Consider the following 15,485-nt stretch of genomic DNA (forward strand, 5'->3'; position numbering starts at 1 on the left):
CAGTATTCAAATTTTACCCTTATATTTGATGAGAGTCAGTGGTTCACAAGCAATGAATAAAACTCATGAATCATACATTTTCTAATGTTGCCTTGGGTATAGTGAATTCTGAAACTCTTCCAGTCCTCCCAAACTATGATTTCATTAAGTTAATCGCAGTCATTCATTCAACTAATAGTAAAATCATGTACACACTGATGTTTCTCACCAGTTCTGGTCCAACAGAGGCTCCACAAAGTCTGCTTGTGTTGTGTTAACTGTGTTGATGCAGCATCATTTCAAGACAGATCTCGAAATCATGTCTCTTATTGGAAATCTATCTTTTTTTATATTTATATATGACAGCAGCAGTAGCCAGCTAAGCCAATCACACAAACAGCTGAGTGAGCAGGAGACTTGTTGACTACTTAAAAAAAGCAGTAATACATTTGCTTGGTAACTGTGGCTGAGTGAAGTGACAACAAAATATTATCAAACTGTGCTTTTGTGTGTTTTTCTGAATGCAGTTTGCAATAGGTTATGGCCTCAAAGTAGGTTTACATGACATTAATGGTTTCTGATACAAAGGTGTTAGCTATTTTATATCCTGTTACTGCATTCATGACGAGAGGACAGAGTGTCGCAGTGAGGAGCAGAACCAGCTTGCATCAGTCTAAGGGTTACTGTTTTATAATACAATATAAAAACAACTAAGAATAGGGTTTTCATACAAGTCCATGGGGCTGAAGTTCAGTCTGCGGTTAGAATTATAATTCAAGAGCATGACCTAATGGCATTCCCCTTTTTTTCTAAGATATTTTTTTCCAGTTAAGTTGGTCCTCACAAGAAAGGGTTCTGACTGCTTTGTGCAGCCTGTGATCCGTCAGTGCTGGCTGAGGAGAAGGGCAATAAGGGCTCAGGGAGAGCCCCCGGCAGGCCCAGACCCGGCTGGGTGGGATGAGTGAGTGACGAGGGGAGGCTGGCAGGCTGGTGGCTCATAGGCAGGGGTAAGGAGGCGCTGTATGGAAGAGAAGCGCCCTGGGGACCCGAAGAGGTGGAGCTGGAGCCCATTTGATTCAGACTTAGTTTGGGCTGCTCAGATTGGAATGGATTGTTGGGTGACGGAGCACTTAGACCTAGACAGAAAGAAAGAAACAAATTAAAAAAATATATATATTAGGTTTGCTTCAACAAATAACCGTACAACTTCAAATATAAGCCTAGTCCCAATTAGACACCAAAGTCCCCTTTTTCTAGCCCAGTGTAGCTACACATTTTGATAAATAAAGGCCTCTCTCAATCTGAGGCAAGGTTACCATGCAGTTCATTTTTATAGAGGTTCTTTCGATGTATAACACTGGGTTGTTGGCTACCTGCTGGAGATGATGTTAGTTAGCTGCTTAGATAGCGCATGCATATAGAAATGTTTAAACTTTTGTCAATATGGATATGCTAAACATATGGATAGTTTGGTAAGATTCTGTACTTTTCAATTATTCTGTTCATTTTACTGAAACCATGATCCATGAGCACCAAAAAATTAGTAATACCAGCAGAGTAAACAAGAGAAATGCCAAAAAGAGGTTTAATGAAACAATTTAACTGTATTCCTATCTTGCTTGGCAACAGTTTTATGTAAAAGGAATTAAAAGCTTGTCCCATATAGATGCCTGTCCCAAACAAAAGCCTGGCCCAAAGGTCTTTCCCTCTGAGTGTTGTATCTACAGCAAATGATACTATAAATACCTGATAGGAAAGGGTTCAGGGTCTTGGGTGGAGGATTCGCTGGGATCAAGCTGTCCAGGTTTACCAAGGAAGCCGCAGTGGGGCCCAGGAAGGACTCAGGTGTCCGGCATTTGCGAGGGCTGGGGGCAGCCAGGCTTTCTCCGAGACGTGACATGTCAAAAAGCTCAGGACTGCCCTCTCCTCGCCCATTTACCTTCACCTGACCTCCATCCATGGCCTCATCAAACAGATCCCCATCTGACAGGAAGAAAAAGAGCAGGTTCTGACATTGCAAGTGTGTTGGATGGACAAAACCACCATTACTATGTTTACACACACAAAATATTGTGATTTTTAACCCTTATTCCCAAAAGACAATATTCCTGCTAAGCTATTTGCATGGCTAATGAAAATGAATGTTCCACAAAAAAAATCTTGTTTTACGTGCAGCTGTGCATACTCAGATTAAGCTGTTCTAACATGACGTTTACCATCTCAAAATACAGAAAAGTGGAAAGACCGAAACTGCTTGTCATTTTGCGTCTTTGCATTAAAACCGGTTTTATTTTCAAAGTTTTCCAATGGTGGCCGACTTGTCGAATTGTGCAAGCACAGCCTTCCTCTTTCATTCCTTCAACCACCTTCTTGAAAAGGGCTGGCGTTGTGATATTTGCGCATGTCCAAAAACCTGATGATATTCACCTCATTCATAATATTTAAAAGCCGGTGTGTATGTTCTTGTGACCAAAAATGTTGGCTTTTCTTTTGGGCATGCATTTCTACCCTAGCCTTGCAAACTGTTATTGAGCTGGTTTGAGTACAATGCATCCATGATGATGAGAAGACCATTAATGTGCAAGAAGCCATGTGTTGCAAACTGGGGTAAAAAATCCCAATTAAGATGCATAATATAATTGGACTGTGTCCAAAGAATGCTCTTAAAACAAATATATTCCCTGATCATTTATTTATTTACCTTTATTTGTTATAGAGGGACAATGTACATTAATGAACATTTTAAAAATAAAATGTAAATGCACCCAATTGTAGCCAAAAGGCCAATTTCCATTGGCAGTCCCCCTGCCTGAGGGAACATGGCAAAGTGACCTGGTAATAAAAGCTACAGATTACAGTAAAAACATAAAACAATACATGTTATAGGTACAACATTTAGAAAATAGCAACATTACACATAACTACCCCCAACGTCCCCCAACCAGACACGGCATATTTATATCAACAACAACAACAAATTCAGTTAAAAACAAACAGTTAAATCATGTACTACAGGGGATTCAGGGACTAATATTGACAAATTTGGTTGTCAATTAGCCATTTCTTTACATTTCTTGTAAATGAGCTGTATGAGATGGACTCTCTTATGTTTTGTGGGATTGTATTCCACTCATTAGCTGCCCTATAGGAAAAAACTGATTGACCCACATGTCTTAATTGGAAAATGCTTTATGCAGAAAAAGGCCTAATTTGGAATATCAAAACAGAATAGGCTGTTTACGCAGACCGAATTGAAGTGAGAATATTGTCATATTCAGAATAATAGTGGAATGTTAATGTGCATGTTAAGATAGTCAATGAGGACAGTAAAAGAATTGTCTTGTATACCTGAGGGGCTTCCAGTGCGGGGAGAGGGCTCCCTGACAGCTCCCTTGAGTGCTGAGAATGGATCAACCCCTGAGGAGCCTATAACACCAAAATACAATTGAATTCATTTATTTTTGAAACATCTTACCTATGTGATTTATCTGATTATGTCTGGCTTACTGAGCTTTATCGTGCATACATGTATCATGCATGTATCACCTGAGTCAGCGGGGAAGGCCCATTCTCGGCCTGTGGACGTGAGCGTGCTCTGCGGGCCATCCCAGGGGTCGGCCGGAGGCTCCCATGGTGGCGGGGGGCTGTTGGAAGGTGGCGGTGCCATCCAGGGAGGATCTACTCTCGAGGTGTTGGTGCTGCCTTCTTTGGTAACAGAGAGTTGAATTAGAAATACAGACTGCAGTTCTAGCATGTAAGCAGAACAAACTGTACTGTAAACGTGAAAAATTAGGAGATTTATTTCAAACACAACACTGTACGGTATATCTGAAATGTATATCTGACACCTGAAATGAATCACTACAGATGTTTTTTTCTCAAAGGACAAACATTTTAGGACTAGAATGCACCACATATTTCCAACTTGGTGCTTAAACACTAAGGCTTTGGTCATGCCACGGTAACATTACACAATGCTCACCCAAGGAGTCCCAGGGGTCTGTGCCCCCCAGAGGAGCAGCTGCCTGGTGTGGGGCATTATTCCATCGAAGGCCACTAGGAGGCGGATCTGCTGGCACTGCAAATACATCTACCAAGTCCATGAAGGCGGTCTGACCACAAAACCAAGAAAAAAATCTGTGTCAGTTCAGTATTGCTTTAAAATTCACCTTAGCTCTCTAATCCTTAAAGCTACAGGTGCTAACTTTTATATAACAAATAACTTTTGTTATATTTGCTGAAACTGTCACTACATCCACACAGTGGCACTTAAGACTGACAATCTGTGAAAAAAAATCACGTTCCTCCTCCTCGTCATGCCTCTAATGGCATTTTCAAGAATCTACTGAACGTGAACAAAAACAACCAAGGCGAGGAGTCTCCCTAAATCATGTCAATCACTGCTTGTGAACTGCAGTCAAACTGTCAATTGTGAATCAAAATTCTGTTACAAATGTTTTTACAAACATTGTTTAGTGTACTGTTCAGCTGTAAAATGAGACAATTTGTTCTGGCCATTGAGTGGTGCTTCAGTTTTGGCTCAACTGTTTTCAACTTGGTGACCAGGTGACAAACTTTCTAATTTTACAGCTAAACAGTACACTAAAAGGTGTTTCTGAAAACATTTGAGGTGAGAAATAAGCATTGCAATAAGACAACAATAACAGCAGATAACAACAGCTTCATTGACAAAGTGATTAATTATTTATGAATTTTGAAAAACCTAAAACAAAAACACGTTTTAGATTTTCACTTTGTATTTAATGGTTAAGATCTGATCAGACCCTATAATCCTGGCTATCACTATCATACAGCATCATAATTAAGATTTTGGTCCTTAGTCCTCCTCGTTGCACTGTAAATTAAAATATGCAGTTAGACTGCATTGCCCCCATTGAGATATTCCATACCCCAATATTTCATACCCCGCCTTTAGACTCCATCTCACGTTTGCTTTCCTCCAGAGCTTTCTTCAGCATCGACTCATCTCCTTGGCGAGTGAGTTGCTCCTGCCAACAGATACAGACACATGGTTGCCTTTGAGCATGACAGCTTCAGGCCAAATTCACATATTGTCACATCATACTATATTTATGACTCAGCGACTGCTCACAAGCATAAAAGCCAGCTTTTATTTTTCCTGGACTATGTATGGCCCAGCGATAACTGAGTGCAATGGGCACAAACCAGAATATTCTGTGGTCAAAGAGAGAGAGCAGAGCATTACGACAGCTCTATTGTATCATAGTGAGAGAGCAAAAAAGGGTGGAAAAAGACAAAGAGAGTGAGACAGGAAGAGAGAGGGGGAGTAAAAAGGTTGCCAGAGATAATACAACGGTGCGATAGATATAAAACTTAAAAAAGAACCCAAAACAATTAGAATTACAAGTATTCCTTGGCTAAAAAATTGCAGTTTACATCCATGTTCATCCAGATTCACATGTAGCCATGACAGTTGACAATGCTTCAAATGTAGATATGTATAGATGTTGCTTTAAAGAAGCTGGAAATTCTAAAACAAAGAGGCTTTACAAACATCTTCAACCTGGCAGCACAGAAGACCTATACAATCAGCACAATTTCAAGGTGGACACTTAAAATTAGTGTCTCCAGTTCAGTATCTGACCAAATTTCCCCCCTTCTGTTCCTGAGTTATGGCGTTGAGTAATGGCCAGACAAGTGTTTTTGCAGAGTGTTATAATGTCAGAGTGAAGTTGACCTTCTGGATATAAAATTCACTTCACTTCATCATCTATCCTATTAGACATTAGTGTAGCATTTATCATAATCAGCGTATAAATTCTTAAATTACTGTCAAAAACGTTACTTTTTGAGGTCACAGTGACCTTGACCTTTGACCACCACAGACAAATCAGTTAGTACTCGAGTCCAAATAGACATTTGTGCTAAATTTAAAGAAACTTTCTTCAAGCGTTCCTCAGATATCACATTTACTCAAAATGAGACAGTGAGCTCACCGTGACCATGACCATAAAACCTCCAAAATCTAATCAGTTCATCTTGAGTCCAGGTGGACATATATGTCAAATTTGTTTAAATTTCATCAACATGTTCTTGAGATATCACACTCATAAGAATGGGACGGACAACCTGAAACATGGTGCCTCCGGCCATGGCTATCACCAGCTCCGAGGCACAAAACGAAGAAGTAAAAGAAGCAGAGGGTGCGAAAATAAGTTTAACATTTTATAGTGGGTGAGTAAAAACAGTGGCCCTACCTGCTGGTGCTCCTCTTTGCTCAGGCTCAGGGCTAACTGGAGCTGGGTGTCCTCGTCCATATCCAGTGCGGCAGGTGCTGGTTGGACTGGCTGTGGGAGGGTCAGCCAGGGAGGAAATGGCAATCAGTATTTGGTCAACAAAAGTGTAAATAATACTTGGGCTAACTCCCTTTTATTGCATGCAATTGTACGGGTGTCACAGGCAGAGTAAAGGGGTCAAACCATTTGCCCTGCCCTGACACCACACAAGAAGAGTGTTTGACATGGGTGTCTCACACTACTGAGCTAAAAGGAGAGATTTAATAGTTAGTGGAACAGAAGGATGAAGCCTTGTTTGATTAGTCGCTGGAGAAAGTTACATGTCCTTTTGCTGTTCAGGGTGGCCACAGTACACATGTAGGGAGGAGAGAGTGAGCAGTACATGCAGCTGCCTCTCAGAGGGGCCCAGACTGGGCAGTGAGGTTGGCTTCAGTGCACAGAGCAACAGGAGATGTGCTATAGGGCAAAGGATGCAAAGGAAAAGTCATCCCTGGTCCCAGCATACTTGTACCTTCTTGCTCTCCTCCTTGCTGAGATTCATAGCGATCTGGAGCTGGGTCTGTTCATCAATATCCACTGTAGGAGGTGACTAGGGTCAAGCAGGAAGGATTAGGAGGAAGACTAATCAAAGGGAATGGTAAAAGCTTGATTCTGTTTGAGTAATCTTTAAGGAAATATAACATTTTAAGTTGATTTAGAGGAGAGTAGTATTACAGAAAGTGCTATAATATATTCCCACAGTAGGCGTCACAGGGGGCAATGGCTGCCCTTGTCATGGAGACTAGGATGGGCTGTGGACGGTTAGAAGTGGATCAATACACACATCCTGTCTGGCTTCTCACTCTTCAGCACTGCTCACACCGATTCGCTAGAGACAGAGTTGATGATATCACTTTCTGCTAAAGATTCTGGGAAATGGTGACCTCATAGAGACAGGCAGTGGGAATGCTGCATCGCCATGACAAACAGTGTCCAAGCAAGTGTGTGTGTGGGAGACTTTTAACGTTTTACGTCAGTGTTACAACACAACATGTCAGCAGCAGGGTGGCTAAGAAGCCTCTTTCTGTCAGGCGCATGTGCTGTAGGGACGAGAGGTTTGTGTGAGTGCTCAGTGTGTGTGTGCTCAGTGTGTGTGTGTGTGTGTGTGTGTGTGTGTGTGTGTGTGTGCATTATCTTAGTAAGAGGTACCTTTTCACTTTCTTCTCGGCTCATAGCCAGGGCCAGCTGCAGCTGCAGCTCCTCTTCTCCACTGGTCGCGGGTCGAGCTTGCTCCAGGTCTGGAGCCAGTCGAGGAGAGGAAGAGGAGGCTACAGAAGAAGAGGAAGAGCAGAGAGGATTGTGTGTTAAGCGAGGAATGGAAAGCACAGGGGTGTAGACAAAAACATTAACAGATGGAAATAAATGGAAAACAAAGAAAGAAACACTTTAAGCTGATTTTTAAGGCCAGAAAAGAGCTGGCACTGTGCGTGCATGTTAATTTTTCTTTCCACTGCCCGTTGTTTAGGGCCTTTGCTGGCATTGCTTGCCACGGCCTGCCTAACTCTGCCTGCACTGAGAACAATGGTGCGCCTGTGTGGAGAGTTAGGGTGGTGGAGGGGCAGAGGAATGGACGGGTTGGAGTGGGGCCCACCTTATTACCCTGAATCCATTGGGTGGGTTCCAGGACTCAGGTCCAGGTTTGGAGGAGGGGATGGGGTGGATAGAGGGCTGGCAGAATACCAGTCTGGGTGTCAGGCTGTGGGTCATGGGGCTAAAAGAGGGCAGCAGGCCACACGTTGGCAAAGTCAGGTCTCAGAAACCAATCATTTCCACTGTGCTGCCCCTCAATATCCTCCGTCTGAGCTGGAATGCTTTCTGCCAATTAGCTGCTGCCAACCTCTTGACCCCCACCCACGCCATCCATCAGCATTTTGTGCAACCATCCACATGCACCAAGTCCTGGAATCGCTAAGAGATCCACCACTGTGCTCACGTTTTATTACTGCATTTAGACAGGCCGGCAGCTCACATGTAGGGTTTCTATTGAAGCATTCCTCTCTGGACAAAGACCAACTAATTTTAATTACTTGCTATGATTGTCAGAGTGTGAAATTGTTATGGTTATCCAGCATGAAAGCAAGTCTCCGTGAATTAAAACTCAGCATTAATTGATGTTATCAGATGAACATGTTTCTTCTAAATATTGCAAACCATGCTCTTATTGTAGCTTCACTGAACCACAGACTGGGGCTTGGAGGTGGTAACTGTTTCGGCCACATGTTTCCGCTGGCACACATTCTGGGCTGGAAAAATATGAGAGGAACGTGAATCAACTGGAAAATGTATTGTAGTAAAAGGACTTTTGAGGGAGAAATAAAACAGATGCCATCTGTGGGCATGTCTCTGTTTACACCGTAAAACAGGCCTCAGACATCAAAGTAACTGTTTCCTTTATTATGCCACAGTTCTGCTACTGGTTAACACCTTTTAATTGACACCATACAGACCACACAAATGCCAAAGTATTTGGTACATACCAGTAGAGCTGGGAGGAAATCCATACAGCAAATATTGCAAGATTTTGTGTGGCAATACTGTATTAATACATGGATGCCAAGTAATGATATTTTATTATTAAATTATTAATGTGACAAATACTAAAGCCTGACTGATGCTGGATTTTTGGGGCTGATACCAATACTGATATTGATATATTGGCCAATATGAAAGAGGCAGGATATTTTAGAGTTGAACAGTGACATCAGTGCACTGAAAAGTGAACTTCATTTGGGAATTTGATAATTCTGATCATATTTTGATTATTCTTTAAAAAATAATCTTTTCATGTGGTGTACATCAGCCAACAAATAATACAATATCGATATATCTGTGATGGGCCAAAGTCAGTCAATAAAGTCGGCTTACCAATACACTGATCAGGCTCTAACAAATACAAATTAAAATTTTGGTGGCCTGCTGGAATTATAAAATCAGGTGCTTTTTTGGTCTCCACATGATACATTTTGCTTCAATAAAAATCTTAATAGATTGAAAACAGATGTTGACAATGTTTTTTATGTAATATATTGCACTATATGTTATTGCAATACTAAACATATAAACTGGTTTAACAATACAATAATCGCATTGTGACCAAAGTATTGTTATAATATCGCGATTCCCACTTCTACACACCATGCATACCACATTTACAAATGCTACACACAGCTACTTTATACTTTTCCACTTAGATTTTTCAAATTAGAGCTGTTTACAGTAGCTGATATGTGAGTGGCATCAAATGTCCTAACTCCTACACACTAACAGAGGGATCACTTAGGTCTTATATTATCCAACCACCTAACCAAAATCTCTGTGGCAGCGTTAACAAATCATAAGATCATTAAGTTAACATGGTATCTAGTTGTGGTTTTAACGTTAGTTTGAGACAAGCGCAAACAGGGCCTCCTCTCTTTGAAAATCCAGTTTAGCTGACGTGACTGTAAACAAGAGAATGAAAGGAATGCAGATGTCCATTCATCAGGAGAGAGCAAAACTGAAACACCGGTGGACAGAAAAAACATTAATACTCATCAAAGCTTCACTGTTGGAATGAGCTGCTGGTATTAAAATAGCATTGACTTCTGTGAGAAATCACAGGTGAGAACTGATTGATGTACAGATCTCACACACTGGGCAGAGAGTAGGAATATATACCTGACAGTGCTCCATAAATTGCCTTTTTCGTGTTTATGTCATCAAATGGACAGGTAGAGATGAGGAATGCTGTTAGTCTGTCACATCAACTATAAGATCATATTTAAAGTTATCTGAAGTCGTGACCTGTCATGCGCACATTCCTAACAGGTGACAGGTGACATGCCAGAGAAAATATTCAGGCGTCATTCAAATAATTGTGTCGATGTCGCTGCTACTCACAGTGAAAGGAGGACGGTGAGCCTCTGCACCGGCCATCATCCCCGTAGACACCCGCCGAACCAGGCTGGCTTGTGCGACGCCCCGGGTACGGAGGAGGCATGGACCCAGAGCCTAATCCACTACTCGTCATGCGGGTCTTGGTCTTCAGTGCCTGGGTCCTCTCCTTCTTCAGCTTTTCCTCGTCCCTCAGCAGAGCCACCAGATGCTTGGCCTTTTCCCGCACGTTGATACCCTGGTCACGTCCATCTCGATCTATGTACTGGAAGTCTCTCAGTGTCTGGATGGTGTGAATGTTTTCCCTGCACTCCTGGGCCACGCGCTCAGAGCCTGTTTTGATCAGGTAGTCCAGCAGGGTCAGCGCCTTATAAACATGGCGCCAGTTTTTACCGTGGTCATTGAGTCGCTTCCAGATCATGCCCATAACCTCGGTAAAAGCCACAACATTGAAGGTCAGGTCTGCTATTTCAGACATGAGCGAGCTGGGAGGACCCCAGGGATCGTTGGAGGTGGCCTCTCGGACCTTGATCTCGGCTTCTGTGTAGTTGTTGACCATGTTTTTCATCTGTCGGCGGAGCGATGAGGTCTGCATGATGGCGGTGGTGTTTCACAGGTAGCAAAAGACAGTCTGACAGCAGGCCAGCCCACTGTGTTGCCTCAGGCGAGGTGACTTGTAAGAGATCAGTTCAGTGGAAATATGCAATAAGGTCGACCTCCTATGGAGAACTTAGTGCCCAAAAGGAAGTTCCTGCTGGAAAGGAACAAATTAAATGTACAGAAAGATAAAATTATTATGTCAAATATCAATGGAGAGGACTTATTTACACATAAAACATCACTATTTCCAGTATTGATGCTTTTGCATACTCTAGGTTGACTCTCTTTTTTTGTTCTTTTTTGCTTCTTTTTTGTGTCCTTTTTTGTTATTTTTTGTTTTCCCCCTTTTTTTCTGTTCTTATTTTTTTATTTTAAAAGAATGGAGGAGAGGAGCATATGTACTAGTTATATAAATGCACTAATTGTGTACATGCTGCATTTTGTACATTTACCAACAATGTCTATGTTTGTGTATATTTGCCAACAATTTGTGCAAAGCGACCCCACTCTCAACAAAATGCTTTAAACGCAGGCTGACTAACAGCACTGGTGACCAGAGCTGAACTCTCGCACATTTTTTTAACTCTGTAATTGTGTTTGGAAGGAGAGAGAAACAACTCACCACCTCCCAGCGATATGAAACACAACACCTGGGCTCAGTTTTCTCTGAAACAACTCTGAGATCTGTGTGAGTGCATTCAGTGCAGTGCTCCTGAGTAAACAATGACCAGCTTGACACCTATTTCCTAAATTCAATTTTGCTAAATATTTTTCCATCCCTAAAAAGCAAACATTTGTTTTGTGCCGAGGGACTTCAAACACGACCTGCCAGTGCAGAAATCTGTTTTACCTTGGAGTGATACTGAGAGGGGGCTGGGACTCCACCTCACCTGTTTTTCTGACTGGATTACATCACCACAGCAGCAGGAGGCCTTCAAAGATTTCAAAGACTCACAAAACTGTAACTCCGACACAGACACAGACACAATAGTCCAGCAAAATCACTTATGGTTTGTTGGGTTTTCTTTTTTAAATATTTTACTTTAATAATCAAGACATTTTGAATTCACAGTAGATTGTCTAAGCGTTCACTTTGCCCTGGACATTGGACTGTTTTTTCTTGTGTGGTTAGGGCAGTGAGTGAGTTTAACCAATAACTTTCCTCTCTCATATCTGCCTTATCTATTTAACTAAAAACTAAGATGCATGAACATGAAGGATCAATCGCCTTCACTTAAGAGTCACGTGCTGTCATGAGTAAGCATTTCCAAAATAGTAAAAAGGGAGCGTCAAGATGGGCTTTAAAAAAATCAATATCTGTCCCTTGAGTGGGAGAAATATTAAATGTCACTGCTTTATAATAAGTGTAAAATAAAGCCAAAATGATACTTAAATAAAGAACGCAAACTCAAAAAATATACTATTAGCAACCTCTGCAGGCGGTTGTCAAACTATGAATAATTAGGTGACGGCACTACGTTGGCCTTCAATATGTGTCATAGTATGAGAGAGCTTTCTGTGCCGTAAATAGATGGTGAAGTGGTAGTAAGAGACAAAATGCTTGTGGCTCAACTGACCACCGGTTAAATCTAAAGAGATCAATGCGTGTCTTTCCCTCCCATTATGTCCTGATCGCTGGTGTCACTTAGCTGGAGACTGTATGAGGAAGAACTACTGCAGATAATCAGTTAAATTATGCCCTTCCTGTAAAGCAAGATGGTAAAGTGGAGGTTTTAATGTAGCCAATGAGAGAGGAGTGCTGTAACAGGAGAGCTCAAAGAGTCGCAATTAAACCCTCCTTCTGGCCAGATTTTCTAAACCAATCTGGATGCCTTCATTACTGTTGTGCTTACAACCATAATGAAGATTAATTCTTTTTGTGACTAATCTGACAAATTACTATTGCATAAATCAGACTGATAGTAGTGAGGCAGGACCAGCGTCCCATCATCGCCACTACACACATAAATATTCCTTCTAGGGCTGGGCAATATGTCTTTACTATATCAACATTGTCATATGAGACTAGATATTGTCTTAGATTTTTGGACATTGTTTGTGTTTTTTCTGGTTTTCACAGTAGAGTTTTTACAGTAAAGTGATTCCATTTACTAGACTGTTCTGTTTTATAATGTCCCTTTACTTATTCACATCACTTTAAGGTTGGGCGATAAAGAGGAAATTAAATATCACAACATGTTTGATCAAATATTACGATATATACGTATATTGTGACAATATTGTCGGCTAGACAGCTGGTGCTTTCACGAAATATTTACACAATAAAATTATTGATAAATAATCTGTAATTATTTATCAAAAATCCCATGTGGATGTAAGGACTAATAGAGCTATTGCAATAATTAATCCATAAATTTTGCACTATGAAATTAATCACCAACTAATCGGATGCATTACTCAATTTGAGTCATTCTTTTTCCACAAAAGAAAAATCTAAATTCTTTCCCTTCAGCTTCTTACTGTGAGTATTTTCTGTTTCCTTTAACTACTATGACATTTAACTGACTATCTTTGGGTTTTGGACAAAACAAGACATTTGATTACAGGCTCTGGCAAACACTGATTGACATTATTTGTTTTAACATTTTCTTTTTATAGACCACACAAATAGCCTAATTTATTAAACCTAGAACATGACTGACTGACTGATCAACAACAAAAATAATTATTTGTTGCATCCTTAATGACTCAGTAGGTAAAGACAAATAAAAGAACAACGACAGTATGGTAAGTTCATAAAACTACATCACTTTACTGCAGACCTTTCTATTCACTTATGATATTATTAGTCTAAATCCAAATCTACAAGATGATAGCTAGTCTCAGATCATGAAAGAGACATAGTGTCCGGCAAATATGTAAATATGTTGTGTATGCAGCAATAGTCAACCCTGCAATAGCGTTGCTATATTGACACCGCGGTATATTGTTGTATTTATTTTCTCCACATCGCCCAGTCCTACTTCGATAAAACACATATCTTGTCTTCCTAAGAAAATGAAGCTTTCTCAAACTATAACTTGTGACCTTGACATGAAATTCTGGAATTAACTCACAAAGTATTCACTTTGTTTGTTTCCCACTTCTGGGTTTTTCAATTCATCTGTCAAGCACATTTTTTCTTGCTCTGAGTGAGCCCATCTTTTTACTGACACTCCGTCTAAACTGTTTCCAGATCAGGCCTATATACCCGCCCAGGTATGTTTTATTGTGCTCCACGGATGTGCTTAAAAAACGCCGGATGAAAACACAACTCTCGATTCAACTTATGCCCTTTTTGTCCCAAACTAGGACGACAGGAGCCATTATCATGCACGTTGCGTCAAATGGGATGATCGGGTAGGTGAAGTATGCGACCGTGACTCAGCTATGCTTTCGAGTTTAAAAGTTAAAACCTCGACATGAATGAGAAGAAAACAGTAAATCGCAACGACCCCGATTCCCCCTCCGCTTCCACTTTCCCTCTTACCTTCATGTCATAGCGCGTCAGTGGGGTCCCAACTTGGGGAGGCTTTGGGTGGAAGAAGAAACGCCTCCGCCTCTCGACATATCCCGTAGCTTTCAGAGAGAGAAAGGAACTAGAGTAAATACAACAAAAAGAGAGAAAATATACAAAGCGCAGAGCGGAAAGCCGTGTGCGCTCAAAACGAATCCAAAACTAAAGCGCAGCGGTGCTGTTTTATTAGCAAACTTAGTTGTGTGTGCATATCACAAACCAGGGCTTGCAGATAGCACAGCCCCCCCTAAAAAAAACCCCAACACACACACACACACAGTAAAAATGGATGGAGAGGGAGAAGGGAGGGAGGGAGGCCTGCTCGGTGCATGCAGAGTCAGACTTAACCCTTTCACTGCCTGGTGAAAAAACATCTGAGCTTATTGGAGCAGGTGATCTGGGTATATTTAGATATTACTTGCAGTGATTTTCGCACAATGATCCGCTGAAAATGTAATATAGGAACAATGTTGCTTTTTTAAGGATAGCCTATAAGATAACATATAGGCTAATTTTCCCAAACAGTGTGTTACAAAAAACAGTCCCACAAATTGCAAGAATTTAGTATATCTAGAAAATTATTTTAAAATAGTCAGAGGATGATGTCTATGTGAAAAAGAAAGTTGGGGGAAAACTATATTTATAATTATCATAATCACATACTAAAATGATGTTACAGACTCTGTAACATCTAATACTGACTGTAATACAGAGTCAGTATATTAGTTTTAAGCATATTTTCTGGGTCATTTTTGTTTCTTTTTTTTAAACTTTCGTTTTTTTCATTTACTTACTTTTACATACATACATTTACTTACTGACTTACTTTTCTTTCTGTCTTTCTTTCTTTCTTTTTTACCAATTTCAAGCAATTTTCTTGAACTTTTTGTTACTGATTTATTTTCTCATTCTTGGGTCATTTCTTCTTTTGTTGCTCATTGCCTTCTTCTCATGTTTATGAAAGAAACCAAGATAATTTGCTCAGCTTTCAAAGGATTAAGTAAAATAGGTGTATCTCAAAGCGGACACTTTGAGTTGTCAAAGGAAGAGCACAGGTGTTTATTATTGATGATTATTATTGTTAAAACAATGAAAAAAAGGCAAAACAAAGAAAGATAGAAATGAACTGAAAAGGTACTTAAATAATAACCAAAATGGTGTAAAAAAATATAAAAAGATAAAAAATATATAATTCTGTT

The 15,485-nt window shown here is 40.6% G+C and overlaps 1 protein-coding gene across 4 annotated transcripts; it reads right to left on the reverse strand.

Annotated features, from left to right (window-relative positions):
• Positions 1–5: 5 nt before the first annotated feature.
• Positions 6–14,560, reverse strand: epn3a (epsin 3a). Of its 4 annotated transcripts, none has more exons than XM_042504420.2 (11): positions 14,260–14,560; positions 10,176–10,923; positions 7,446–7,564; positions 6,769–6,846; positions 6,219–6,308; positions 4,905–4,988; positions 3,962–4,091; positions 3,526–3,681; positions 3,328–3,405; positions 1,726–1,962; positions 6–1,115 (listed from the first exon to the last, which is right to left on the reverse strand). In XM_042504420.2, exons 2-11 carry the CDS (start codon positions 10,762–10,764, stop codon positions 820–822), a joined length of 1,857 nt encoding a protein of 618 aa, XP_042360354.2. In that variant the 5' UTR covers positions 10,765–10,923; positions 14,260–14,560; the 3' UTR covers positions 6–819. The 4 variants fall into 4 exon arrangements, with proteins under 4 accessions (XP_042360354.2, XP_042360353.2, XP_042360352.2 ...); XM_042504419.2 differs by having other exon boundaries at positions 3,526–3,684; positions 10,176–10,920; positions 14,260–14,559; XM_042504418.2 differs by having other exon boundaries at positions 3,526–3,684; positions 14,260–14,559.
• Positions 14,561–15,485: the final 925 nt, after the last annotated feature.

This window comes from Plectropomus leopardus, chromosome 18 (assembly GCF_026936395.1).
Source record: "Plectropomus leopardus strain MGB_pleo_1.0 chromosome 18, ASM2693639v1, whole genome shotgun sequence".
In the NCBI taxonomy this organism is placed as follows: Eukaryota; Metazoa; Chordata; class Actinopteri; order Perciformes; family Serranidae; genus Plectropomus; species Plectropomus leopardus.

What these genes read in the sequence shown, in the direction of transcription:
- epn3a (XM_042504419.2), bottom strand. Translation starts at nt 10,764, where the DNA reads ATGCAGACCTCATCGCTCCGCCGACAGATGAAAAACATGGTCAACAAC. An exon ending in GCCGAGAAGAAAGTGAAAAG is followed by an intron (nt 6,847 to 7,445) that starts GTACCTCTTACT and finishes GCTTGACCCTAG; the next exon opens with TCACCTCCTACAGTGGATAT. An exon ending in CCGCACTGGAAGCCCCTCAG is followed by an intron (nt 1,963 to 3,327) that starts GTATACAAGACA and finishes TCTTCCTGTCAG; the next exon opens with ATGGGGATCTGTTTGATGAG.